Genomic DNA, 27391 nt, shown 5'->3' with positions numbered 1-27391 from the left:
AAAAATTAAAATAATTAATAGACACAGGCAGTTCAAGTTGTTTTCTAAGTAATTCCGTTATTAATAACTTTTACTCAGAACATAAGCATGTTGAGTCATTCGACGTAATAACGACGCATGCGAGTAGCACACATAATACGGTCGTAAAAATCCCGCTCTTTAACATATTCAATGAAGACCTTGATCATAAATTCTACATATATGACCTCAACAACCAATACGATGGATAATTGGGTATGGATTTATTAAAGCAATTAAACTCTAAAATTGATTTAGAAAATGAATTATTAATCACATCACAGGCGCGAATTCCAATTCAATTGTCAAATACTAAGGAAATAAAAGTACCAATATTAACAATAACGGTACAACCGCGTACGGAACAAAGGGTCATAATCCCAACATTGTTACTAAACGGTGAAGGAATTCTTGACCGAGTTAAATTCTCAGAAAAACTCAATGCCGTGTGCACTCGTTCAGTGTTATAATGGTTTTGCACAAACTACAATCCAAAACCTAAATGAAAATGAAATGAGCATCGATATTTTCTCACCTTTTGAAGTTAGAAATTTCGATAATAGGGTGTTATGTAATCACATCAGTAGTGAAAACCATGACGTTCTATTAGTTAAAAATGTGGAAAAATTACGGACGGAACATATGAATTCTGAAGAACGAGAAGCAATTACTCAATTATGTCATGAATATAGAGATATATTTTTTCATGATCAAATTCCTCTAACTTTCACCCATGAAATTAAACATCACGTTAGGGCATAAAGATGTATCACCGATGTATATTAAACCATATAGACAATCTCCTGGACAAGTTGCCGAGATTAAAAACAAGTTGATAAACTTTTGAAATCAGATATAATTCGACCTTCGTACTCACCATGGAATGCACCAGTCCACATAATACCAAAAAAGATGGACGCATCCCAAGAACAAAAGTATAGGATGGTAATTGATTATAGAAAACTCAATCAAATTACCATAGATGATAAATACCCATTGCCGAATATAGAGGATATTTTTGACAAGTTAGGGAACAGCACTTATTTTTCCACTTTAGACCTGGCCTCAGGAGTCAGGATACCACCAAATGGAAGTGAATCCTGACGACTAATCTAAACTAATCTTCAGCACAAATAATGGACATTACGAATTTAAAAGATTGCTTTTCGGTTTAAAGACAGCTCCAGCTACATTCCAGAGAGCGATGGACAACATCCTCAAAGGAATTCATGGAACCCATTGTCTGATTTATCTAGACGACATAATCATATTTTTTGCAACATTCCCAGAACACTTGATTAGATTAAAGAAAGTTTTCGAAACACTTAGAAAAGCAAACTTAAAAGTACAGTTAGACAAGTCAGAATTCCTTAGAAAGGAAGTTCTTTATTTAGGTCATAACATAACGAAAGAAGGACTTAAGCCTAATGAAGACAAAATAATCGCCGTTCTAAACTATCCTCTCCCGAAATCAACTAAAGAAATAAAAAGTTTTCTTGGATTAGTAGGATATTATAGAAAACTTATCCCGGATTTTGCAAAAATAACCAAACCAATGACACAAATGCTAAAAAGGGGCAAAAAGTCGAGGCGAGTGAAGAGTTCATAAACGCTTTTGAAACGTGTAAAACACTCTTAACAAACGCCCAATCTTACAATATCCGGATTTCAATAAAGCATTTATTCTTACTACAGATGCATCAAATTATGCCTTCAGCGCAGTTCTTTCACAAGGAACCATAGGCAGTGATAAGCCAATAGCTTACGCTAGCCGAACATTAAATTCAGCTGAACAAAGATATAGCACTATTGAAAAAGAGCTCTTAGCAGTTCTTTGGGGAGTTAGGCATTTCCGACCATATCTTTATGGAAAGAAATTCCAAATTTATACAGACCATAGACCTCTAGCATGGTTATATTCTCTGAAAGAACCAAATAGTAAATTAACCAGATGGATAAGATTTTAAAGGAAGGAAGGAAGAAGATTGGTACGGCACTATGGGTCCTTTCCTTAACTTCTTTGGTGGATTCAAGCTCCGGTTGTCACTCTAAGATCCCGATCAAAAAGGTAGACGGTCAACTAACTACCTACAAACCGGACTCCTATGGATTGACACCAGCGCACCGTATACTACTAGAAGGGTGCACCTTTCCTCCTGAAAGGAGATCTTCTATGGCACAGAGTCTCGGCCCAATGACAATATTCTTGTGCATGGTCAAGACTGAAGGTGTTTATAGAGAGAAGTTTGAGAGGGTTTTTGTGCGAGCTTTCAAGCATTTCCCTTATCATGACTCTATTGTCACCGTTACGAAGAATATGAGGAAGGCAAGCGATATTGCTCCACTGCCTAAACTGTTAGCAGACAACGCTTTGATTGCCACCACTAGACAAGCTTCAAGAATGTTCCTGCCTCTTGGAATGGTCTACAAAGCCTATCAAGCAGAAAAGACTGAAGCTCGAAAAACTTCCATCTTGACAAGGTTCAATACAACCAATCATGGGGGGTTCTACGTCTACAAGGTCATCCAAGGAACAAAGTGGAATATGACCACAAACCTGACACCAGATAGAGCCGCACAAGTTGTGTACCACGCCATATTTGGAACCATCAAAGAAGACTTGAGTCTATTGGCATCAATTACGAACACAAAAAATTGGTTCACCAGAGAAGACCTAGGAAATGGGTTCCAAGGAGGGATGACGTCAGGCACTTCAAAGGCTTTGTCTCTTCCTCAACAAAACTACTACGCCAAGATTGCTTGTGCAAATCAGAGTGGAATGAACAGTACAAATGTGTACGGTCAGGTGACTACACGTTCTGTTTTTAGTGGAAAACACATACAAAAATATGATGAGGTTCTTTGATAGCATGAACCAAACAGGCACATCGGGAGTTGGGACCAAGAACCTCAACCAAATAATAGCAGCGCTCTGTAACATGCGAGATGAGAACTTAAAGCGTATACAGTCAAACGGAAACCAATGGCAGATGGGAACCGTGAACTGGAGGAAAATGGATGGATTGACTTTGACGACGGACAGGACCAGCCACATCTTGAAGCGTGCTTCTATAAAAACATATTTCAAACCAATGAAGAAGATGTCACAATTCCTGAGGCCTGTAAAATGCAATACCCCTCTACAGATTGCAGGAGTGTACAGGCTGGACTGTGAGTGTGGCCTTTTTTTTTATACAGGGGAAAATGCTTTTCGCATACCACCCAGGCGCGGGGACGGGCCTGGGATGGTTATGTGGGACTCCCGTATAGGCTCATGAGACCCACGGTTTACCCACTAAAAACCCCTTTTGACCGCCTCAGGGCTATAAGGCGAGGCCACAGGAACACTGGAGCACTCTTCCGCAGCCTCGCCAGCGGCTGTCCGGACTCCGGACCCAACTCTGGAGGGAATTTTTATTCCCCCTACCTCCCTAGTAGCGCGCCTTTTTATCGGCGTGCTGGCCATCCCAGGGACCCTTGTGTAGGCGACAGACGTCCCCGAGCCTGTCGCCCACAGGGACCCTTAAGGGGGAAGTCGGCGGTCATATGCCAGCCGCCGCCGCCCCACGCGCTTTCGGCGCATTGGCTGGGAAGCTGGATCGTTTTCCCTGCCGCGCTCTGCCATCTCCTTCTGCACCATGACCGCCTCGCAGAAGTCCAGCACAGCCTGCCACGACCTCTCACATTCCACCATGTTTCGGACCACGGTGGGCAGCGAGAGGTCATGGCTGGGCATACTTCCAGTGTGTGCTGGGCAGTGTCCTCCGGGCAGTCGCAGTGGTAGCATACTGCGGTCATTTCTCTCCTGGCCAGATCCTTAAGATACCTCCTGAAACATCCATGTCCCGAGAGGATCTGAGTCAGTCGAAAACTTATCACGCCATGGGTCCGGTCTAGCCACTTTTTGAGAACCGGCCTGCGCTGGGATGCGCCTGCCTCTGTTCCCAAACCTCCACCATTTCTAGGTGGATTGCGTCTCGTCGTCCTAGAATTTCTCTCGGAGCTAGCGAGTCTCCATTATGATGCGCCTCCTTACGCCAGCGGTAAGCCGCTGCGAGGGCTCTCGCATCTAGGTCCCACGGTAAAGACCCTGCCAAAACACATGCTGCCTCAAAAGGGGGGATCGTGCGGTACCCTCTTATCACTCTCGTTGCTATTGCCCTTTGAGGTGCCCTAAGTAGGGCTACCTCCTTCCTTTTTAAAACGTCAGCCCAGATTGGGGCTCCGTACAGGGCCATGGATTTAACGACACCCATGTATAGCCGTCGACAAGACGCTTTGAGCCCCCCCGTGTTTGGGAGTATACGCCCTAGAGCGCCAGCTGCTCCCAGCAACTTCGGCGTCAGGCGCTGGAAGTGGGGGCGGAAATTCCACCGGCTATCGAGTGTGAGGCCAAGGTATTTCATCGTGGACTCGATGCCGATCCGGGTTCCACCTACCACTATATGCGCATCCGGCGGTGGCGCGTTGCGGGGCCCGTGGAAGCATAAAGCTTCCGATTTTTTAGGGCCACCTTTAACCCCAGTCGCCGGATCCGACCGACGACGTGAGCGACTCCTGCCGTTGCCAGTATGGCGGCGTCCCTAAAGGTTTTCCCGCGAGTTGTCACCAAAGTGTCGTCGGCGTAACAGGTGAGGTTTATGCCTCGCAGGTTTGCGCCTCGCAGTACCCAATCATACTCGATATTCCACAGGAGTGGCCCTGGAACCGACCCCTGTGGAACACCGCAAGATATGGAGTATCCTGCCCACTCTTTCCGACCCGGGTAAGTGACGAACCTGTCCGACAGGTACGCGTCAATTATTTGCCTTAGGTATTCTGGTACCTGATGGTACCGCAGGGCCTCCTTAACGAAGCCCCAAGGCAAGGAGTTAAAGGCGTTGGCAATGTCCAGGGACACTGCCAAGACAATTTCGCCTCGGGACACCGCCTCGTCAGCGAGGGCCTTAACACGCTGAATGGCGTCGACTGTTGAACGGCCGCTGCGGAAACCAAACTGGCAGTCTGCCACATCAGGCCCGACACGGGCCGGGTGCTTGGTAAGACAGCTGGCTATTATGCGCTCAAGGAGCTTCGCAATCTCATCAAGCAGCACTATTGGGCGGTAGGCAGATGGAGAGTCTGCCGGTCGACCTTCCTTTTTTGGACTGTGAGTGTGGCCTATCATATGTCGGGCAGACGAAACGGAGCATTTCCACTCGGGTCTCAGGTCTGCAGTTTGTGAGCATGTCATGGATAGAGCCAATCACTCAATCAAGTTTGATAAGCCTCTGGTTCATGCCAAGGAGAAGCGTTACATACCCAGAATGCTGCGCGAGGCCATTGAGATTAAGAAATATCCAAACTTTAATAGGGAAGATGGCTTTTCTCTACCACCAGTTTGGGATCCTGTAGTCCATCTGATAAAGGAGCAAGCGAGACATAGACTGTGAGACCTTAGTGTTGGATGATGTTGGACATTCTGAGTATAATATGTTTTGAAAAGATGTGTCCCGCCGAGTTTGTTGCCGGTCCCATATTGGGATACCCTCCTACAATTTAGGAGGAAATTAAATCTTCTCGGGTCCGAGGTGTAGGGTTGGAGCCGGCATAGTTTTTATCGCGTATATATATATATCTTTATTTGAAAATAATTGCGGTGTATAACTAGCCTTATGAACCGATTTTGGATGTACAACCAGCCTTAAAGTTTATAGTCTATGATTGTTCATTATTTTTGCACTTTGTAATTTTTCCTCAGTCACCCGTTGACCACGAACGCTGTAAAGGGTTCGAAACGTCGGGATGTAATATAAATTCAATATACGCGATATAATCCGTTTTCATAGTTTTATTTAATAACCAGATGGAGATTAAGACTCCAGGAGTACGATTTTGAAATAATATACAAACAAGGGAAACTAAACAGGAATGCTGATGCCTTATCCAGAATACAATTAAATGTTTTAAATGTTAATGACAACCCTAATTCTGACTATCAAAATATTCCCACGACTTCAGCCCCAGACTCTACATTAGATAATTCAAGTCATATTAGTATACCTGATAATATTTCTGAAACGACTATGACAGCATCTGAGGACGAAAGTGAGCCTGAATATGAAGAAATATTGGATAATAATAGTTAAGGAACCACCACGCATATAGTAATGAACCCTAAAATCTGCAATGCCAACATTGTATTAACAAATATTATTTAAATGCGTTCTACATAACTTGACTAATCCTCGGTCAAGAACAATTCTATTCATTTTGTCACGTTCAGGTAATAAAATCAATATTTTACGACTTCAAGTAAACTTGAGAGTGTTACAAATACGCGTGGCAATTTCCTAACGACACATTGTAAAAATCATATAAAAGGAGTGCTGCGACGCTCCAACATCATTCCGGGTCAGCTCCTCTCACAGTACAGTACTAATCCTGAGACTTGTAATACAGTCAATATAATCTTTGAAACTAAATTACGCCGTTTTAATCATCAACTCCGAAGCGACATCTACCTCGATCCAGCTCAGCGTGTCCCTTCTAATCGAAAGGCCGTCACGACGACTTTTCTGGCGCAGCGGTAGGATCTTCCGAAGACCTCCAGGTGATAGAAGATTTGAATAAGTGGCCACCCTTTAAATTTCTGCCCTGCGAGTTCTTTTCTATTAAGAACTTATCGGAAGACATCACTACGTAAATCCACTCACTGTTCGAGCACGCCGCTGCGAATCGAGATTTCTCAAAGAAATAACAAATTCTGATTTATATAAACCCACTGAGAGGAGAAAATAGACTTTTGGAATCGGGAGGATCGAGAAAGTGGAGCAAAACTCACTCAAACACCGTTCCTTCCTTATCAAACCTTGTAATATTTATACATTGTCATTTCTTTTTGCGAATTTAAATTTTTACATTTTGTAATATGTATGACTATTTTCTGTAAATTGTGAATGCCAAAGGGGATAATTTACGCTTTTAAATAATCTCGAGTGTACTACTATTCTTATAAAAATAGTACACAATTTAAGGACTCGTCCTTGCACATTAGGGTCGTTAAATAATTTAAACCGCGCATATTCGCTGTATCTTATTAAAATATTATATATTACTTCTCTAGAAAAATTTGCAATTAAAGTAGAACAAATAGACTTTTAACTAAGTAAATTAATTCTACTTGTTCTTCGATTCTATGGATCTGTAGGCACAATCTGTCGAAAGCCAGAACATGAATCAGGCACAAGCGCAAGCCCAGGCTCCGGCCCAGGTTCTCGCTCAGCCTCGAGCACAAGCCTCTTTGAATCAAGCAGATCAATTAGCCAGTCAAATGCATGCCGAATTAAATATAGAAACTGAGAGATCTAGTTACGAGGAAGGCACTGACGAAGCTGGGAGGTATTCCCCCTAGAGTGGAATATCAATGCCCAATGCATAATATGCCTCATCTAGGTGTGCCAACTGTCCAAGAAACGAATAGCAACAGATCGCATATTAGGGGAAATTACCTTAGGGGAAATGATGAAAATCATTCCAACCTATAATGGGGATCCGCGACAACTTAGCCGATTCTTACGCAAATGCGATTTTGTATTGCAACAATATAGAGATGGGTCTGAAGATCGTTATTCTTATATATTAGAAGTGATAACTTCGCGTTTAATGGATAAAGCAGCAGAATTGGTATCAGAAAATGATTATTTGGCACAAAATTGGCCGTTGTTAAAATCTCTTCTTATCTAACATTTTGGAGACCAACGTACAGAAAAACATTTGAAAACGGAGTTAGAATCATTAATTATAAAACATGGGAAAAGTTAAATGAATTCTGTGCTAGAATCCAGTCAGTTAAAAATCAATTATTTTCAAAACTAGCAGAACGATGTGACCAATCGACTATGCCAATAAAAATGAATATCTATAACTGAAAGAATATTGCGGGCGATACAGATTAAGGAGCCAAAATCCTTAGAAGAAGCGGTAAAGTACGCAGTAGAACAAGCCCACTTCGATGAGCATTATTATAAAAACAGGAAAACCCAAAAGCCAAATAATAATACTAATAATAATCAAAATAAAAACCAGAACAATTCGCGTAAAACCAATTTCGGCGCAAGTACGTCAAATTATAATAACTCTACCCCGAGAAATAATTTTCAATCCTTTCGACCACAAGGTCAGCAAAATTCTAACTGGAAAAGGTTTCCGAAACCGCAATACCATGGGCAGAATCAATCACCAACTCAAACGCAAAATGTCAAGCCAAATCAGGGTATACGTAAACCTGCATTTACCCCAAAACCCAAACCGTCTACATCGAAGACGAATTTACCATCAACATCACATTTAAATCTTCATCAAATATACCCATTCAACAAATTCAAGCAGTATAATATGTGTAAATGCACTAATGATGAAAATTGTAATGGATTACCAGAAATTAATCCGCCCCCCATGGAAGCGACACCATCAATATCCGGAAATTTTCAAGTGAGGGCCTCCAGCGAAAAACAAAACCCATAAAAAGTTTCTTACCCTATATAATTATACCCGATTAAAAATTAAAATTATTAATAGACACAGGCAGTTCGCGATGTTTTCTAAGTAATTCCGTTATGTTTTCTAAGAAATTTAAAAGGTGGCCACTTACTTCAAATCTTCTATCACCTGGAGGTCTTCGGAAGATCCTACCGGCTGCGCCAGAAAAGTCGTCGTGACGGCCTTTCGATTAGAAGGGACACGCTGAGCTGGATCGAGGTAGATGTCGCTTCGGAGTTGATGATTAAAACGGCGTAATTTAGTTTCAAAGATTATATTGACTGTATTACAAGTCTCAGGATTAGTACTGTACTGTGAGAGGAGCTGACCCGGAATGATGTTGGAGCGTCGCAGCACTCCTTTTATATAATTTTTACAATGTGTCGTTAGGAAATTGCCACGCGTATTAGTAACACTCTCTTCACTTGAAGTCGTAAAATATTGATTTTATTACCTGAACGTGACAAAATGAATATAATTGTTCTTGACCGAGGATTAGTCATGTTATGTAGAACGCATTTAAATAATATTTGTTAATACAATGTTGGGCATTGCAGATTTTAGGGTTCGTTACTATATGCGTGGTGGTTCCTTAACTCCTTCCTCCTTAAGATAAAAAAAAACTTTTTTATATAATAAAAAAAAAAATTATAATTATAAAACTAATGTGTGTAACCATTGTACTAACATAGTTATATTCTATAAAAACTAATTTTCATAAAAAATATTTTTCATTATATAAAAAAGTATTTTTTTTTTATCTTAAGGAGGAAGGAGTTAAGGAACCACCACGCATATAGTAACGAACCCTAAAATCTGCAATGCCAACATTGTATTAACAAATATTATTTAAATGCGTTCTACATAACTTGACTAATCCTCGGTCAAGAACAATTCTATTCATTTTGTCACGTTCAGGTAATAAAATCAATATTTTACGACTTCAAGTGAACTTGAGAGTGTTACAAATAAACGTAGCAATTTCCTAACGACACATTGTAAAAATCATATAAAAGGAGTGCTGCGACGCTCCAACATCATTCCGGGTCAGCTCCTCTCACAGTGCATTACTAATCTTGAGACTTGTAATACAGTCAATATAATCTTTGAAACTAAATTACGCCGTTTTAATCATCAACTCCGAAGAGACATCTCCCTCGATCCAGCTCAGCGTGTTCCTTCTAATCGAAAGCACGTCACGACGACTTTTCTATGTAGCTAGAGTCTGGCTAATGAAAGTTGAGACTGAGATTTATTTAAAACTTTTTAAATGGCAACAACAGTTTAAATGTCAATTACGTCAAACGTCACTTTACTGTCGTGTCAGTTGGGAAAAATATTGCGGTTTTCTTTAACGTTGTTGGTGTTAATTATGAACAAAACTATTAAAAGTAATACGCGTCAGTTACTTTTTACCATGATTGGTAAATACAAAGAAAAACGAGACGAGCGGGAAGAGATTTCGGATACAAAAGCAGCGTACTTCCGTACGATATCGGATTTCTTAGGTTAGTATGCCATGGTAATTTTTGATACTTTATTTACAACATAGAATCTATCTATCTAAGAAAGTAATTGTTTCCACAATACTTATGTATTGTTATTGGTTTTTATTTTAGCGGCTAATATGGAGTTTGTAGAAGGCGTGGAGGAAATACAGAATGCCGTTGAAAGCTTGAAAGACCTGGAGCAAGAGTCACGTATAAGAAATCAAAATCAATACCTTGCAGAATTGTCGTCTCTTACCGGTAAATATTTCCATAAACGAATAAATAATACCTAAATGTTTGGGATCAATCTTTTGGAAAATTCGGCTTTATCTCAATCTAAGCAATGCATTTACTGTGACTATTAAACAAAGTTATACACAAGTGCATATTTAATTACATAGAAAACATTTAACACTTAGGAACAAATGCTTGTGCTCATCGCATAAATAAATGCCCTTATGGGGATTTAAACCTGGGACTTCCAGCTTTTTATAGCGAGGGGTACAATCTGTTAGTCTAAACAAGTCATCTAATATCTATAAAATGAGACCATGTAACCACATACTTTTATTTTGTTTTGCAGAAGTTAGTGTCTCTACCCTCAAAAGAATAAAATATGAAGGTAAAATCAACAATAATGTGTGGAATACTCCAGGCAAAAAGCGGCCTGATAAGCCTACGGTGTCAAATTTAGATACCTTTGATATAGATGCTATTAGAAATAAGATTACAGAATTTTATACCGTCAAAAAGGAAGTACCAACACTGCGGAGCCTCCTGGCGGAGTTGCGGACTAGCATAAATTTCCTTGGCTGCAAAGAAACATTAAGGCGGATTTTAATAGCTAATGGGTATGAGTTTCAAAAAATTCAGAATGATCGGTATGTTCTAATGGAACGCTATGACATTGCTGCATGGAGGCATAGATTTCTTCGGGAGATTGCAGAGAAACGTGCAGCAGGAAAACAAATTGTGTATTTGGATGAAACCTATGTGCACAAAAACTACAAACCTAAAAAATCATGGCGAGGCCCGGGAACAAGTGGTGCAGTTGAAAGCATTTCGTCTGGAAAAAGACACATTATTGTGCACGCTGGGCATGAAAATGGTTTTGTCCCAAATGCTCTTCTAGTTTACAGCACGAAATCTAAACTGGCTGATTACCACCATGATATGAACGCCAGCAACTTCAATAAATGGTTAGAAGAAAAACTCATACCAAATTTAGACAAACCTAGTGTGGTAGTTATGGATAATGCCAGTTACCATAGTGTTGTAAAGAATAAAGCCCCAACAACTCAAACAAATAAGCCCCAAATCAAAGAGTGGCTTACAGCTAATAATATTCACTATGAAAAATATCACAAAAAAGATGAATTGTTAGTACTTGTTGATAAATACAAGCCAGAGCCAGTGTATGAAGCCGATTACATACTTCAGCAACATGGCCATGAAGTTTTACGCCTGCCTCCATACCACTGCGATTTGAATCCTATCGAGTTAATATGGAGTCAAGCGAAAAGGAAAATTGCCAAGAAGAACATAGGGTTATCTGCACAAGACACAGAAAAACTGATCCACGATTCTTTTGCAAGCATAACAGCAGATGATTGGAAAAAAATGACCAATCACGTCATTAACGTTGAAAACCAATATAAAGACAGGGACAACATCAAAGAAGACATGATAGATAAATTTATTATTAGTGTGGGAAGTAGCAGCTCAACCACTTCGGAGGATTCGATGGAAGTTGAGATTTTAGAGAGTGATTTTAATTATTCTTCTTAAATATACAACTTATAAAGTTATTAAAGCAGAGTTCTTTCCGGCTAGTTGTCAAACTGATCTCGACGCGAAACCACGCATTTCATAGCTGCCGAACTCACCGCAAACGACTCGCCATATTGGTTCACGTCGCGTGTTACCTTGATAGTTGTATTAATTGTTATAATTATAGTTTAATCTTGTACCGAAGTGATCGGGCACCGGTCGATGCGTGTATTTAGAGTTAAGAGAGGCGTATTATACGTGTATTTTGGAAATACGGCGTTTCTCTTCATAACCTACAATCACCTCGGGCCCAGTATCGAAGCGATACAGGTCCACGGAAGCAGTCAGCAGGCCTTGGACGGCCTACCAACGCCAAGGAGCCAGGCGAGGCGCCTGCGCATCGCGGAATTGCACCGGGGCGGTGCCGGTTCTGTGTGAACACAAGGACGCCAAAAGAGAGGTTCACTAATGTTTCACCAAAAAATTATTGACAAATAGTCATTTGACAAACAACGTTTCACCAAATGATCACTTGGCAAACGAGACATTTGACAAAAGTATCACCTTACAAAAACTCACTTAGCAAATGATCAATTAGCAAACACTACGCTTGGTAAATAAGTTAAGTAATAAAATGTCAATTGACCTTTTATCATTTCACCAAATAATATGATTCGCAAATTGAGCATTTGTCAAATGATATTTGGACAAATGCTTAATTTGCGATTGTAATATAATATGTTATTTCATAAAAAGTACTTCTTTTTCAAACATTACGATTTAGTCTGTTGGGTAATTTATTCCGCTACCCTCTTATCGCCGTGAGAATGAATTTGTTGCACTGACATTTGAGGATAAATGCATTATTGTGTATCATTTTATGTGTACACGTCGAAGTGTTATACGCAGTTGTTAGTTGTTGTACATTACAACTAATTATGCATGGTTGCAACTTTCATTTGGGGCAGATTATTTGCAGGTAAGTTACAAGATTAGATAGGTATCAGCAAAAAATAGTCGTTTCTGGCGCTTCGCCGGCCGCTGCCGCGGCACGCTCGCTTCGCTCGCTCGGCTCGCGCGTAAGTTCGCAGTTCAACCTAACACTCCTCCTCGCTTCGCTCGTCGTCGTACCTAACGGTTTTTTCCATGTTTACTCTAATTGCCTTTTTACGTGACGCATAGTATGCCTAGGTTTTTTCCATTGTGACTAGATGTAATATATTAACTAATACATACACATAACTAATAATACATATACTCCTTTCAGAAAAGTCCAGAGTAGTGGCTTCGCAAAAAAGTTATTTTCGAAATAATGTCTATTTATTTGACCCAGACCATATCTATTATAAGATTTATTAATAAACGAACCACTTGTCAAATAATACATTGTACCAAACGTTTTTAGACCAATAGTAGTTTTTTCTGATAACTCAGTTGCTAAATGTTCATTTAGCCAAATAATTATTTATAAAATGTAAATTTAACTGTTGATCATTTGGAAAAGTGAGTCATTTGTAAAATGACTAGTAGTAAAATGATCAATTGGCGAAACATATTTTTTCAAAACGTTGTTTGTCAAGTGTAATTTTGCCAAAAGACTTTTGGTCAAACGGCAGGACACCCAAAAGAGAAGTATAAGTCGCCGCAGAGCGGGCCATCGAACCCCCCGTTGTGCATGCGACATTTTGGTGGTCCCGTCTGAGGAGAAAGAATCAGCACGATTATCGGCGCGCACGAGTATCGCAGCGGTACATCGTGTCGTCGTTGCATCACGGATAGTGATGGGTCGTTACCAGTAACTTACTCAAAAGTGGGAATATTCCCGGTAATGCTACCAGTAACATTACCCAGATCGGTAACATTGAGTAACTTTGAAAAAATTATTAGAATTGTATATGCTTTTTTCGTGTTAAATACTTAAGAAAATAATAATGCTATTATTTACAGTCACAAAACAGTCAAGGAATCTCTGAAAGAGTAAATTCCCAATGTTACCGGTAACATTCCCAATATTACCAGGTATTTTCCCAAAGTTACTGGGAACATTACTATCTGGAAATAATGATTAAAAGTGAAGACTGGAAATAAAGTAAAAGAAAATATGTGTATAAATCAGTTTAATTATTAGAATAAACCAATCAACATCTAAATATATAAAAGAAGAAACTGACTGACTGACTGCCTGACTGACATATCAACACACAACCCAAACCGCTGGTTCTAGAGATTCCAAATTTGGCACGTAGGTTTCTTATAAGGTCTAGGGGTGCACTAAGAAATGATTTTTTTTAAATTCACCCCCCAAGGGGGTTAAATGGGGGTTCAAAGTTTGTATGGGGAAACAAGATTAGTTAGACTATTATATTCGAAACTTCACAGGAGTATTCCTAACGATAAGTGAATAAACACGTGTTACAGGTTTTTTTGCAAATTCCCCCCTAATAGGGGGAAATGTGGTGACAAAGTCTAAAAATCAACATGGGTATTGTTTCTATGGTTTATCGGGTTGCTAATTAGGAAAACAAGAACGATTTTAAAATCCAACGTGACCGACGTGAAAAACCATCTCCCCTGTTGGGGTGCAATGGGGTTGAAATGTCTAAATATCAATATGGGTGTCGTTTTTATGGTTTTTTGGGACGTTAATTACGAAAATCGCATCGATTTTGAAATTGAATAATGTGCTCATGAAAATTCTTGAAAGTACTCGTATTTGTGCCAAATTGCAATTCAAACGGTCCAGTAGTTTCGGAGCAAATCGGTTGTAACAGAAGGACCGACAGACAGCCACACGTGATCCTATAAGGGTTCTAATTTTGCTTTTGAGGTATGGAGACCCGCGTTATCCTAATAGATTTTTAAATTTGTATTTGGTGCCATCTCGATCGTCGTCAATCGGTACCTAGGCGAGTGCGGGCGGCGCGGCGGGACGGACGGGGCGGAAGGAGTAAGTCATCGGGAAACTTCCTGAATCCGTAATGAGTACATTCAAGGTGCTACAAAAAGGTGGTTGTCTGTTTGCTTCTTATAAGTTTAGGTTTCCATTCTAAGTAAAATGCAAAACATCGTAAGTACATATATATGTATTCTACCTACGACCATATACTATATAAACCATCTTTTGTAAGTAGTTATAAAACCATATTTTCTCCTTCCCCTGCCTCCCCCGCATCCTGTACATTAGACAAAAAGCCGCGGGCAAAAGCTAGTTTCGTATAACGTTTCAAGTGACAAACGTCATTTTTGAGTTGTTGGAATTTCGATTTTATATTAATTAATCAAATTTGAAATTAAAGTAGTAGTAGTAGTAGTAGTAGTAAAGGGATAATAAATAATGATCACAGTTTTATACAAAATACTAGCTTTTGCCCGCGACTTCGTCTGCGTGGAATTAGTAATTTGGGTAGCTTATTTTTAAACAATTAGCTAGATTTATTGTTTCCCCATACAAACTTCCACCCCTTTTTACTACCTAAATTTTACCCGCTGAATAGCTTGTGGTAGCCCCCTGGTGGGAGATCAGCAGCGTCTCCAGCAGAAACTTGGTCACCAGTCTTGCAGGTGTTCCAGGTCTTGAGCTATCTCCATCATACACTACCAACGACACGTTGAGCGAGCGTTACCCCTGACCTTTTGTACCCAGCAGCACTCCAGGTGTTCCAGATCTTGAGCTTTTCTCATAATACACTACCAGCGGTACGTTGAGCGAGTGTTACCCCTGATCCGTTGCACCCAGCAGCACTCCAGGTGTTCCAGGTCTTGAGCTTTCCTCATCATATACAACCAGCGTCACGTTGAGCAAGTGTTACCCCTGACCCTTTGCTCCCAGTAGCACTCCACATTGTCTTGAGCTTGATCCATCGTATACTACCAGCAGCACGTTGAGCGATTGTTACCCCTGACCCGTTGCACCCAGGAGCACTCCAGGTGTTCCAGGTCTTGAGCTGCCTCCATCATACATTACCAGCGGCACTTTGAGTGAGTGTTAGAAGAGTGGAGAAGAGAACAGGATGACTTCGGGAATAAAAACTACTCTACACCCTCCCCAACAATTAAGACTATCTCCATATCAAATTTCATCTAAATCGGTTTTATTGGGTTCCATACAAATTTCCACTCCCCTTTTGGGTTGATTTCTAGGGTAAAACCTATCCTGTGTCCCTCACGCAAAATAGGCGCAATAGTAAGACGTCGAGTTGCGGAAACCAAGCCCGCGAATATCTATCCTATGTCCTTCCCCAGGACCCAAATTATCTCCATACCAAACTTCATCTAAATCGGTTCAGCGGTTATTGATTCCCCATACAAGTGTCAACTCCCCTTTCCATCACCTTAAGGGGTGAGTTCTGGGATAAAAAAAGTATCCTATGTCCTTCCCCGGTACTCACTATCTGTATACCAAATTTATAAAATTGATCCCATAGCTCTTATGTTAGCGAATTAAGAACTATGGGACATATTTTTGAGTAAGTTGTACTAAAAAAATAAGTTTTGAACCTTATTTTATCTCATATCATCATCATCATCATCATGTCAGCCGATAGACGTCCACTGCTGGACATAGGCCTCCCCCAAGGCTCGCCACTCCGACCGATCCTGTGCCGCTCGCAACCACCGAATTCCCGCGACTTTCACCAGGTCGTCGCTCCATCTCGTTGGAGGCCTACCGGCAGTTCGTCTTCCGGTACGCGGACGCCACTCCAGAACCTTCCGGCCCCACCGGCCATCAGTTCTGCGAGCAATGTGCCCCGCCCACTGCCACTTAAGGTTTGCAATTCTGCGAGCTATATCGGTGACCCTAGTTCTACTGCGGATATCATCATTTCTGACTCTATCACGCAGAGAAACCCCGAGCATAGCTCTCTCCATTGCCCTTTGCGTGACCTTGAGCCTTCTTATGAGGCCCATCGTTAGCGCCCACGTCTCAGATCCGTATGTCATCACTGGCAACACACACTGGTCAAAGACTTTTGACTTAAGACACTGCGGCAATTTGGACGAAAAGATACTGTGGAGCTTCCCGAACGCTGCCCAACCGAGTCGGATTCGACGAGTGACCTCTTTCTCGAAGTTGGACCTACCTAACTGGACTGTTTGTCCTAGGTATACATAATCGTCAACAACTTCGAGCGCAGAGCCTCCGATTAATACGGGAGTTGGCACAACATGGACGTTAGACATGATCTTCGTCTTGTCCATGTTCATTTTCAGACCAACTCGTTCAGATACTCTGCTGAGATCAGCGAGCATCGCACTGAGGTCCTCCATGGTCTCAGCCATGACTACGATATCATCGGCAAACCGAAGGTGAGTGATGTACTCGCCATTTACATTGATGCCTCGTCCTTTCCAGTCCAGAACCTTAAAGGCATCCTCCAATTTATCTCATATAAGTCATGACTATCATCAGTTTCGTATGTTACCGGCTTTTGGGAATGTTACTGGTAACATTGGTAACTTACTAGTAACATTCCCAAATGGAAACTTACTGGTAGCGGGAATGTTACCGCTGCCCATCACTAATCACGGATTGCGTCGTCATCGGTAGCCGCTACGTTTAGATAGTCATCGGGCCAACCTTAATCAATTTTGCCGTTAGATTCAGTGTACGTAAAGCGGGCGTAAGGTTTAGTGGCAAAAGTGAAAAAATCAAGTTAAGGCGTCGGCGGTCAGGCGGCTCAACGTCAAACGTCGCTTGGGACAATTAAGTATCAATTAAGTTATAGGTTAGCTGTCAAATTAAACTTCGTCTGTCAGGGTAAATTGCGTGTCAACGTGAATTGTCAAGCCATTTATTCATTTCATAGTTAAACATAATAGTGCCTTCATACTCATAGTTTCACGTAAGTACAATAAATCATGTCGTTAAAGGCAACCAAGGTGCAGCTTCGCACCAAGTACCAAATGTTGACCGACTATGCTGGTTCGGTCACATCACGGCCGGACAGCATAGCCGCGTCGGTGGCCAAGCGGCACTTTGAGGCTGTGTATCTGGATTATGTCAAGATGTTACGGTTGTAAAATCGTAACTTAGGTTTTGGTTTATATAGGAATCAATCTCCTTTCGATACTCCTAGCGACATCTAGCAGCGATGTTATAAGTAGTGTTGGGTATGTTAAAACGAGTCTGGTCGAAGGCGTTTAACGCCATCTGTCGAGGTCGGGTAAAACCTTTTGGATAAAACCTGGTATCACTCAGCACGAGACGTGTTTTTCAGATGCTTCGCTACATTATTTAAGGTTCTGTTCTGGAAGTATAATTAAAAATAACACACACGGAATATTTTCCAATACATTCCATCGTCTTTCTCAAATTACTTTAGACTTAAATATAATTTCGTTGACTGAATGAGTTTTTTTTGTCCTCTGTTGATATGGCAACTTAATACGTGGGGACGTGGAAAAGTTGACAGTGCTCGATCACTTGGAATCTGGCGGCGATGTAGGACGTCACGTGAATGATTCTTCAGGTCAATCTCTTCGGGCAGGCAGCCCTAAAATGCAAACACACTAAGCTTTACAGCTTATAACCCGTAGCGAGGTAAGTTTCTTGATATTTGACATCGTGAAGGTACAGCCCAGTTTCTAAAGTGCTGATTTGTATTAATTTTGGTTTCTTTGTTATAGCACACAACGTGGCAATGGCGTCCTTTTCTTTCACGCTCAAAGAGGTTTATGACAATTATAACTTCCGACCAAATCGAATTTACAATATGGACGAAACTGGTATGAGCACAGTTCCAAAAAAAACACCTAAGGTCATATCAGTCAGAGGCAAAAAAGTGGTCGGAAAAGTTGTATCTGCTGAGCGAGGTACTACTGTCACTGCCATAATGTGCATGAGTGCAACAGGACACTATGTACTACCGGCGTTTATATATCCCCGCAAAAGAATACGGCCTGAATTACTGGATCGTGGTCCAACACAGAGCGTGTGTATGGTATCGGATAGTGGTTATATCAACACAAAACTATTTGTCGAATGGTTACACCACTTTAAGGATTTCGTCCACCCAACGAAGGAAGACCCAGTCTTACTAATTATGGATAACCACTCTTCACATATCAGTTTGGAAGGAGCTAACTACGCCCGGGAAAATCACATTGTAGTTCTCACTCTCCCTCCACATGGTAGTCACAAACTACAACCGCTAGATGTGGCTCTTCATGGTCCCTTGAAAACCAAATATGCAATTGCATGTGAGAAGTGGATGAATAAACACCCCGGCAGAGGCATAACTCAGTTCCAGGTGGCCAGCCTCTTTAATAATGCCTTCAAATATGTTGCCTCAATCGGAAATGCTGAGTCTGGTTTCCGAGCAACGGGAATATTTCCATTTGCTGATGATCTGTTTGATGAAACTGAATTTGCTCCCTCGTCAGTAACAGACCAATATTTTAATGAAGCTGTCGTGGAAAATTATGAGGATGTTCCGATGAATGAACAGGCTATTGAACCTATTAGAAGAGAAATCTCATCACCTGCAAGCAGGGACCGGACAACCCTTTCCGCGATAAAACCCTTTCAATGGGTGACACTTAAACAGGGCTAACACATTGAAAGACTTTCCCTTTTGAACTGCAAGCCTATTCATACCCTTACCTTTGACTAACCCTTACCGAAAACCTAACCAAAAATAAGGCTAGCTCTTAATAAGGGTTACCCTTATCTTTAAGCGCTTTTTATAAAGGTTTCCCTTTGCGTGAAAGAGACAGGATTAGTATATATCTACGGTAGTGTATGAAAAGGAAAGAAAATACGTGCCTAGTCAAAGAACGCCGCCGTCGCCGCCGACGATCGCTCGGATTCGAAGTAATGTGTGCTTTATGAACAAGGTAGACGACTTAAATTAGCACGCTTATATGCTAAAAGGGAAGCCCTTTATAAGGCTAACCCTTATAAGCAATATGCAAGGTGTTGGTGAGCAGATGATAAGGGTTTTGTAAGAGTATTTGGGCTACCGATTACTCAAATGTGGTAGCTTTATATAAGGGTTTTAAAACCAAAACAAAGGGTTTCGTCTGGCAAAGGGTATGGTGAGTTAAGCCTTATGCAATACCCTTATAAAACCCCGATAAGGGATAGCGGGCCGGTCCCTGCCTGCAAGTCCAAATATATTAACAGAGCAGTTTATGTTGAATAAATCTGATGTGGAAAATGATGAGGATGATCCGATGACACAGACTATAAAAGTTGTGAGGAACGACGAAGTTGCATCACCTATAAGTCCAAATAAATTTACCATCGTCTATAAAGAAGACTGATCAAGCAGTTGACTCGGATGCTACCACTTTAGGAAGTGACATTGAAGATGGAAATAAGTCCGAGTCGAATAAGGAAAATATCTGTGCTGCTTATGATTTTAAAGAAAAACTGACTTTAGAAAAACAAGTAATTTCTTCAAATGATAATTTTAATGCCTTAATTCCTCAAATTGTACAATCCGATGACTCTGGATCTAATAAAAACAACACACATGTTTCTCAAGATTCTACAGCGGCGCAGGTTGTATCTTTCAAGTTCTAAAACTGTAACAGTAGCTCAGCTAAGCCCTCTTCCATAAATGGTTGGTAAAAAAATAGAACTAGAGCGTCTTTGAGATCTGAAATTATTACTTCGAGCCCTTATAAAGCACAACTAGAAGAAAAGCAGAAATTAGAAGAAGAAAAGTGATTGAAAATTAGCAAGAGAGTTACTAAACTAGTGGCATTTGAATCTCAATCTGGGCCATCTGCAATAAACAATAAAAGTAAAAAAAAAAATAACACAGACTCAGTTGAAAGATAAACAGAAATTAGAAAAAGGAAAGCCATCGAATCCCAGCAGTAAAAATAATAAACAGGTCGTTTTTAAACCTCAACCTGGATCATCGGGAACAAACGATAAACAAAAACAGAAATTAGAAAAAGGAAAGCCATCGAAACCCAGCTGTAAAAATAATAAACAGGTCCACTTATATTGACCGGGATATAGACCGTGATTACCTTTTGCATTATTTGTATACAAGTCTAGTGAAACTAACCGTGAATCATTCAAAACTCTAATAAACAGGTCGTTTTTGAACCTCAACCTGGATCATCGGGAACAAACAATAAACAAAAACAGAAATTAGAAAAAGGAAAGCCGTCGAAACCCAGCTGTAAAAATAATAAACAGGTCGTTTTTGAACCTCGGCCTGGATCATCGAGAACAAATAATAAATATAATGAAAATAAACTAAAACAAAAAATTAAAAATAAGCAAAATGTGTCTATTGCTTGTCCAATTTGTGATGAGAAATACGAAGACCCTTCGACAGAAGACTGGATACAATGTTTAATTTGTAATTGCTGGTATCATGAGATCTGTACTGCGTACGAAAGTGGAGTATTTCGATGCGATTTTTGTTCTGAGTAGATAATACTGTATTGATTATGTGATGTAAACTTTATATCTAATTTTGATCTCACTAGTTGATTTAAGACTGTAGTTTGTTGCAATAATTAATGTTTAAAGTTCCTGTTTAAATTAAAGTACTAAAAGTTACCAATTATATTGATGTTAAAGTTAAATAAACGTTGATTATACCAATAATCTGATTTTTATTTATCGTATCCATCAATATTTCTTCGAATGCGTACGTTTACCCCGCACGCGTAATTTTACCCAATAGCTTGCGTAATTTTACCCGCATAACGGGGCAAGAGTACGCGTTCGCCAAATTTTGCTTAATCACGAATAGAAACAAAATAAGTAGCCTTGGACGTAAACAGACCTAAATAATGAAAAAACATAAGATACTACGGGAATTTTATCCAATAACTTCGGATATCGCATATTTGGTTATTTTTTAAAAGCAATGAAAATAAAGTGCGTGCTTTTGACCCGAATGACTCTACCCTAATAAATGCCTTAAAAAAAAGTGCGACTATGGAGCAATAGTACATTATGATACAAGTGTGCTAAGTTGGTCATTACACACGAGGCGATATTGATAAGAAAGCCGATGTGTGTAATGACCAATGCACACGCGTTTCATACGACGTTTTTCAACACACTTGCGAGAAAAAAAAGAAACTCATATTAATCAAATTTTAATAGTTAAGAGCGCTCTTACAAGAAAAGTCGAAATAATGTAAAATTAATGATATTCCCGACAACATTTAAGATTTTACGCTCATTATTAGAAACAAAGAGTACTTGTTCCAGTAAGAGCGTCTTATCTTTAGGAATATCGTTGTACATTTTAGAAAAAGGACTAATTCAATTAGTAATGATCTTTTTTCTGATGGTCGTTTACGAAAAACCGCGTGAAGCACTGAATTGTGAGCTCTTATTTGTAAATTTTGAGAAGTTTACTCTGCTAAAGTTGGATATTTTGTTTTACTAATATCCTGTACTTTAGGAATATCGAACGATATTCTTCCTACATGCTTTTGAGAAAGAGAAAATCAATGTAAAACGAATTGAATTTTCTCTTCGAAACAAGTGTAAATTTCTACGAAAATCTACTTAGTATCGAAGTCATTTTTATACACGAGCAATCTACAACGTTTGCTTATACTGTTGGTATACATTTGTGTTTATCAAATTCTTCTTTAATTTTTTGGCAATTTTTTGAAAACTACTCTATTTTACCGATGCCGCGCGCTCGCGATCTCAGTACCGCGGCAGAGCTTGAAGAGGTCGGACCTGTGTCGGTCGGCTCCGCACGTTTTCGACGGCGACGACGAGGTTTTTTATCGTTGTGTGCGGCAGGCGCCGTGTAAAAAGCTATACTGTGTGCGTGTACACTGCGACTGAGAAACTTTGATTCGAGTACTGTAAGTATTTGTGTTTATAGTATTCTAATAGTTAGTATAGTAACATAACAAACTTCCGAACAACATTAAAAATATTTGAAATGACCTGGCATTTTATAGGTACTAAATTAAAAAAAAACAGCCAAGTACGAGTCGGACTCGCACTTGGCTGTTCGCGCACGAAGGGTTCCGTACCATTACGCAAAAAACGGTAAATAAGTCACGTTTGTTGTATGGGAGCCCCACTTAAATATCTATTTTATTCTGTATTTAGGGTTCCGTACCCAAAGGGTAAAAACGGGACCCTATTACTAAGACTCCGCTGTTTATCTTTCCGTCTGTCACCAGGCTGTATCTCATGAACCGTGATAGCTAGACAGTTGAAATTTTCACAGATGATGTATTTCTGTTGCTGCTATAACAACAAATACTACAAAGTGTGGTAGGTATTTCCTATAAAAAGGGACCTTATTTTCGATGGCGCTTACGCCATTATAAACGATGCTCCGATATAAATAAAATGCCGCGCGACGCTGTGCGGCGTAAGCGCCATCGACAATAAGGTCACTTTTCATAGAAAATGCCAAATAAATATTTAAGTGGGGCTCCCATACAACAAATGTAATTTTTTGCCGTTTTTAACCGCCTTTAAAAAAAGGAGGTTCTCAGTTTGACCTGTATGATTGTATTATGTAAGTATGTATGTTTGTTCACGATTATCTCGCGTTTGGCTGAACCGATTTTGATGCTGTTTTCAGAAAAGTGTTTGTTACATTCTGGAGAAGGTTTTAGTATATATAGAGCTGAGCTGATGCTGAACCCTGGCTGTATCTAGTGGAACGCAAGTTTGGTGCAACATAGGCACACGCTGTTTTGGTCTTCCGACACGTCTTGATGAGCAATTGGGAGAGCAGTACCCAAGATGGAGCTGATGATGGACCCTGGCTGTACCTAGTGGAATTCAGGTTTGGTGCAACATAGGCACACGCTGTTTTGGTCTTCCGACACGTCTTGATGAGCAATTAGGAGAGCAGTACCCAAGATGGAGCTGATGAGGAACCCTGGCTGTACCTAGTGGATCTCAGGTTTGGTTCACGCTGTTTTGGTCTTCCGACACGTCTTGATGAGCAATTGGGAGAGCAGTACCCAAGATGGAGCTGATGATGGACCCTGGCTGTACCTAGTGGAATTCAGGTTTGGTGCAACATAGGCACACGCTGTTTTGGTCTTCCGACACGTCTTGATGAGCAATTAGGAGAGCAGTACCCAAGATGGAGCTGATGAGGAACCCTGGCTGTACCTAGTGGATCTCAGGTTTGGTGCAACATAGGCACACGCTGTTTTGGTCTTCCGACACGTCTTGATGAGCAATTAGGAGAGCAGTACCCAAGATGGAGCTGATGCTGAACCCTGGCTGTATCTAGTGGAACGCAGGTTTGGTGCAACATAGGCACACGCTGTTTTGGTCTTCCGACACGTCTTGATGAGCAATTGGGAGAGCAGTACCCAAGATGGAGCTGATGATGAACCCTGGCTGTACCTAGTGGATCTCAGGTTTGGTGCAACATAGGCACACGCTGTTTTGGTCTTCCGACACGTCTTGATGAGCAATTAGGAGAGCAGTACCCAAGATGGAGCTGATGCTGAACCCTGGCTGTATCTAGTGGAACGCAGGTTTGGTGCAACATAGGCACACGCTGTTTTGGTCTTCCGACACGTCTTGATGAGCAATTGGGAGAGCAGTACCCAAGATGGAGCTGATGATGAACCCTGGCTGTACCTAGTGGAATTCAGGTTTGGTGCAACATAGGCACACGCTGTTTTGGTCTTCCGACACGTCTTGATGAGCAATTAGGAGAGCAGTACCCAAGATGGAGCTGATGAGGAACCCTGGCTGTACCTAGTGGATCTCAGGTTTGGTGCAACATAGGCACACGCTGTTTTGGTCTTCCGACACGTCTTGATGAGCAATTAGGAGAGCAGTACCCAAGATGGAGCTGATGCTGAACCCTGGCTGTACCTAGTGGAAATCAGGTTTCGTGCAACATAGGCACACGCTGTTTTGGTCTTCCGACACGTCTTGATGAGCAATTAGGAGAGCAGTACCCAAGATGGAGCTGATGAGGAACCCTGGCTGTACCTAGTGGAACACAGGTTTGGTGCAACATAGGCACTGACTGACTCCTTAGCTCTTAGTTTTTAAGATTACATGATGTAGCCCGAAGATGGTCCTTGGTAATGAACGTGACAGATAGCAGTGATAAAAAAAATGCTTTCTGTTCGATTTTTAATATGATGGATGTATGGTTTATTTTATTTTGTCGTTTTACTTTGGTAACATTTTAATTTTGATAGCAGTTCTATATTATAACAAGAAATGCACAAGGCAAAATATAAGTACCCATGTTGCAAGAAACGGAAAAGACGGAATGATGTCAGCTTGAAGAAAGCATTAGAAGCTCGCAGGTATATCTTTACATTTATACACAGTACTCACATCAAACTATTTGATAAAATAATTTCATTCGCCAAGATAAGCTTTAAGATCTGATGTGTAAATATCAACATAATAATTATTATTATTTCAGGTCGAAAAAGCTAGCAAAATTATTTAATGATGCTTCTTCGACTAATGACATCGATAACTCGATCAGCAATGTCAATGCTACATCTACTTCTGGGACGGACGTCGAACCAACCGGTGCATTTGACAAAGTAAGAACAAAAACCTCAATAATTAATTTTATTTGTACTTACTGATTTTTTTATGTTTTCGTTTTCGTTGCTATAAATAACCTGGCATTGAATTTGGTAGAAACACTGTATTTGAACCCTCTGACTTTTCTAGTTCGGACAGCTGTGCAGTCCATTCCAAAAGCTCTCAAGAACATTTTAATATGCGCTTGAGTCCCCATCCGCTATCAGAGTTATATATATATAAGGTTCCTATCCTTTATTGATTGTTTGAAACCTTCCACTAGTATGGCCTGTTCCATACTTGTGGAAGATCCAAAGTGGTTCTTTGGTTTGGATGGACTCTTGGCACAACACTTTTTCTTTCGTTAGAACAGACCAGGCAATATTTATTGCGAACACCTATATAAAGAACTTTATTTTTCAGGCAGTTAATAAAGAAAACGCCTTTTGTGAGACCGGCATGAATGCATCAGACGAGTCAATCGATGATTATACATTACAAGTAGAAGGTTATTCTTCTTCATGTGATGAAAATACGGTAAATTCTTAATTCGTATGTTTCCAGCCCTTGGCAGTAGCCTTGGTCATTTTTACTTTCGTATTCATATACGAAAGTAAAAATCATCATCTATTTTAGTTTGGAGACCTGTACTTCTGTAGATATAAGTTTATAACTAGCCGAACTAAAAATGGATTCTTATTATTTTGAAATTGAGAGGTATATTTTATTCCTCTTTCATGATGTTATACGTTCAGTTTTTTAATACAACAAAATACGAAAAATATCTAAAATATAAAGAATGAATTTAATATTTTTGCTCTAGGCACGTTCAGCTTTGAGATAGACAAAGATTAATAATTATTTTTGTTACAGATAAATCCTAAAATTCAAGGGAGGAGAATAGTAGATTTCCGGTTCTTCATGGAGCAATTATACGCTATTGATGCGCATAGTGCAAAATTTGGCTGCAGATTGACTCACATAAAAGTATCAACAGAAAAACAAGTTGGTTTCTCATCAACGTTTCATGCAAAATGTATTATGTGTGGATCAATTTTTACTATTAAAACATCGGATGACAGTCACAAAATTGATATTAATTCATCGGCAGTTTCTGGAACTATCATGACCGGCATTGGTCTTTCCAGTCTTAACGAACTGGCTGCTTCTGTAGATTTGCCGACTATACCTTTCCGTTTATACAGTAAATGTCATGACATAGTTGCAGAAATGTGGAAAAATACTGCAGAAGAAACTATGCAAAAAGCTGGTCAAGAAGAAGCTGAAGCTGCAAGATTGCGAGGCGATATTAATTCAGCAGGTGTTCCCAAAATTGCAGTTCAAGCCGATGCTTGTTGGAGCAAACACTCGTATAAGTCAAATTACTCTGCATTATCTGGTGTTGGCCGCATCATTGGAGAGCATTCAGGAAAAGTTCTACATATAGGTGTTCGCAATAAATATTGCGTAATTTGCACTAGAGCGAAAAAAAAAGGTGTTGTTCCAAGAGTCCATAAATGCACAAAGAACCACTTTGGATCTTCTACGAGTATGGAACAGGCTATACTAGTGGAAGGTTTCAAACAATCAATAAAGGATAGGAACCTTATATATAAAACTCTGATAGCGGATGGAGACTCAAGCACATATAAAAATATCCTTGAGAGCAGACCGTATCCTGATGTCCCCATCCAAAAAATTGAATGTACTAACCATTTACTGAGAAATTACAACGGGAAAAATTTAAAACTTTTGACAGACACCTCCATACCACACTCAGAACGAAAGTTACTAAATGAAGACCGTCAAAACAGATTACGGAAAGCAATTCGTGTGGCCGTAAAGCACCGAAATTAAGAAAATGGCACAGTTGAGCAGAAGATACTACATCTTCAAAAAGATATATTAAACAGCCCTCGACACATTTTCGGAGATCACAAAGAGTGCGAAAATTATTATTGCACTGACACAAGGAAAAGGGAACGAAATCTAATTCCAGAGTATCTACTTTGATTCTGAAGCTTCAAAAAAATGCTGCACAACTTGCGAACAACTCAAGAAGTTTACACTGTTCCACAAATAACCGAGCAGAGCAGTTCAATAGCATCGTAGC

At 40.2% G+C, this 27391-nt stretch overlaps 2 protein-coding genes and 1 pseudogene across 2 annotated transcripts; all 3 read left to right on the top strand.

Annotated features, from left to right (window-relative positions):
- The first annotated feature begins 345 nt into the window (after positions 1-345).
- On the top strand, positions 346-2884 carry LOC134747386 (uncharacterized; annotated as a pseudogene).
- Positions 2885-10506: 7622 nt separating this feature from the next.
- Positions 10507-11818, top strand: LOC134747356 (uncharacterized). Its single transcript, XM_063681989.1, has one exon. It carries the CDS (start codon positions 10572-10574, stop codon positions 11814-11816), a length of 1245 nt encoding a protein of 414 aa, XP_063538059.1. The 5' UTR covers positions 10507-10571; the 3' UTR covers positions 11817-11818.
- A 13898-nt stretch (positions 11819-25716) lies between these two features.
- LOC134747088 (uncharacterized) lies at positions 25717-27149 on the top strand. The gene is made up of 2 exons (XM_063681654.1): positions 25717-25815; positions 26152-27149. The coding sequence occupies exons 1-2, from the start codon at positions 25738-25740 to the stop codon at positions 27133-27135; spliced, it is 1062 nt and encodes a 353-aa protein (XP_063537724.1). The 5' UTR covers positions 25717-25737; the 3' UTR covers positions 27136-27149.
- The last annotated feature ends 242 nt before the right edge of the window (positions 27150-27391 follow it).

Source organism: Cydia strobilella, chromosome 14 (assembly GCF_947568885.1).
Source record: "Cydia strobilella chromosome 14, ilCydStro3.1, whole genome shotgun sequence".
NCBI lineage: Eukaryota > Metazoa > Arthropoda > Insecta > Lepidoptera > Tortricidae > Cydia > Cydia strobilella.
The sequence above is the reverse complement of the archived record's forward strand: the minus strand, read 5'-3'. Positions and strand labels throughout refer to the sequence as shown.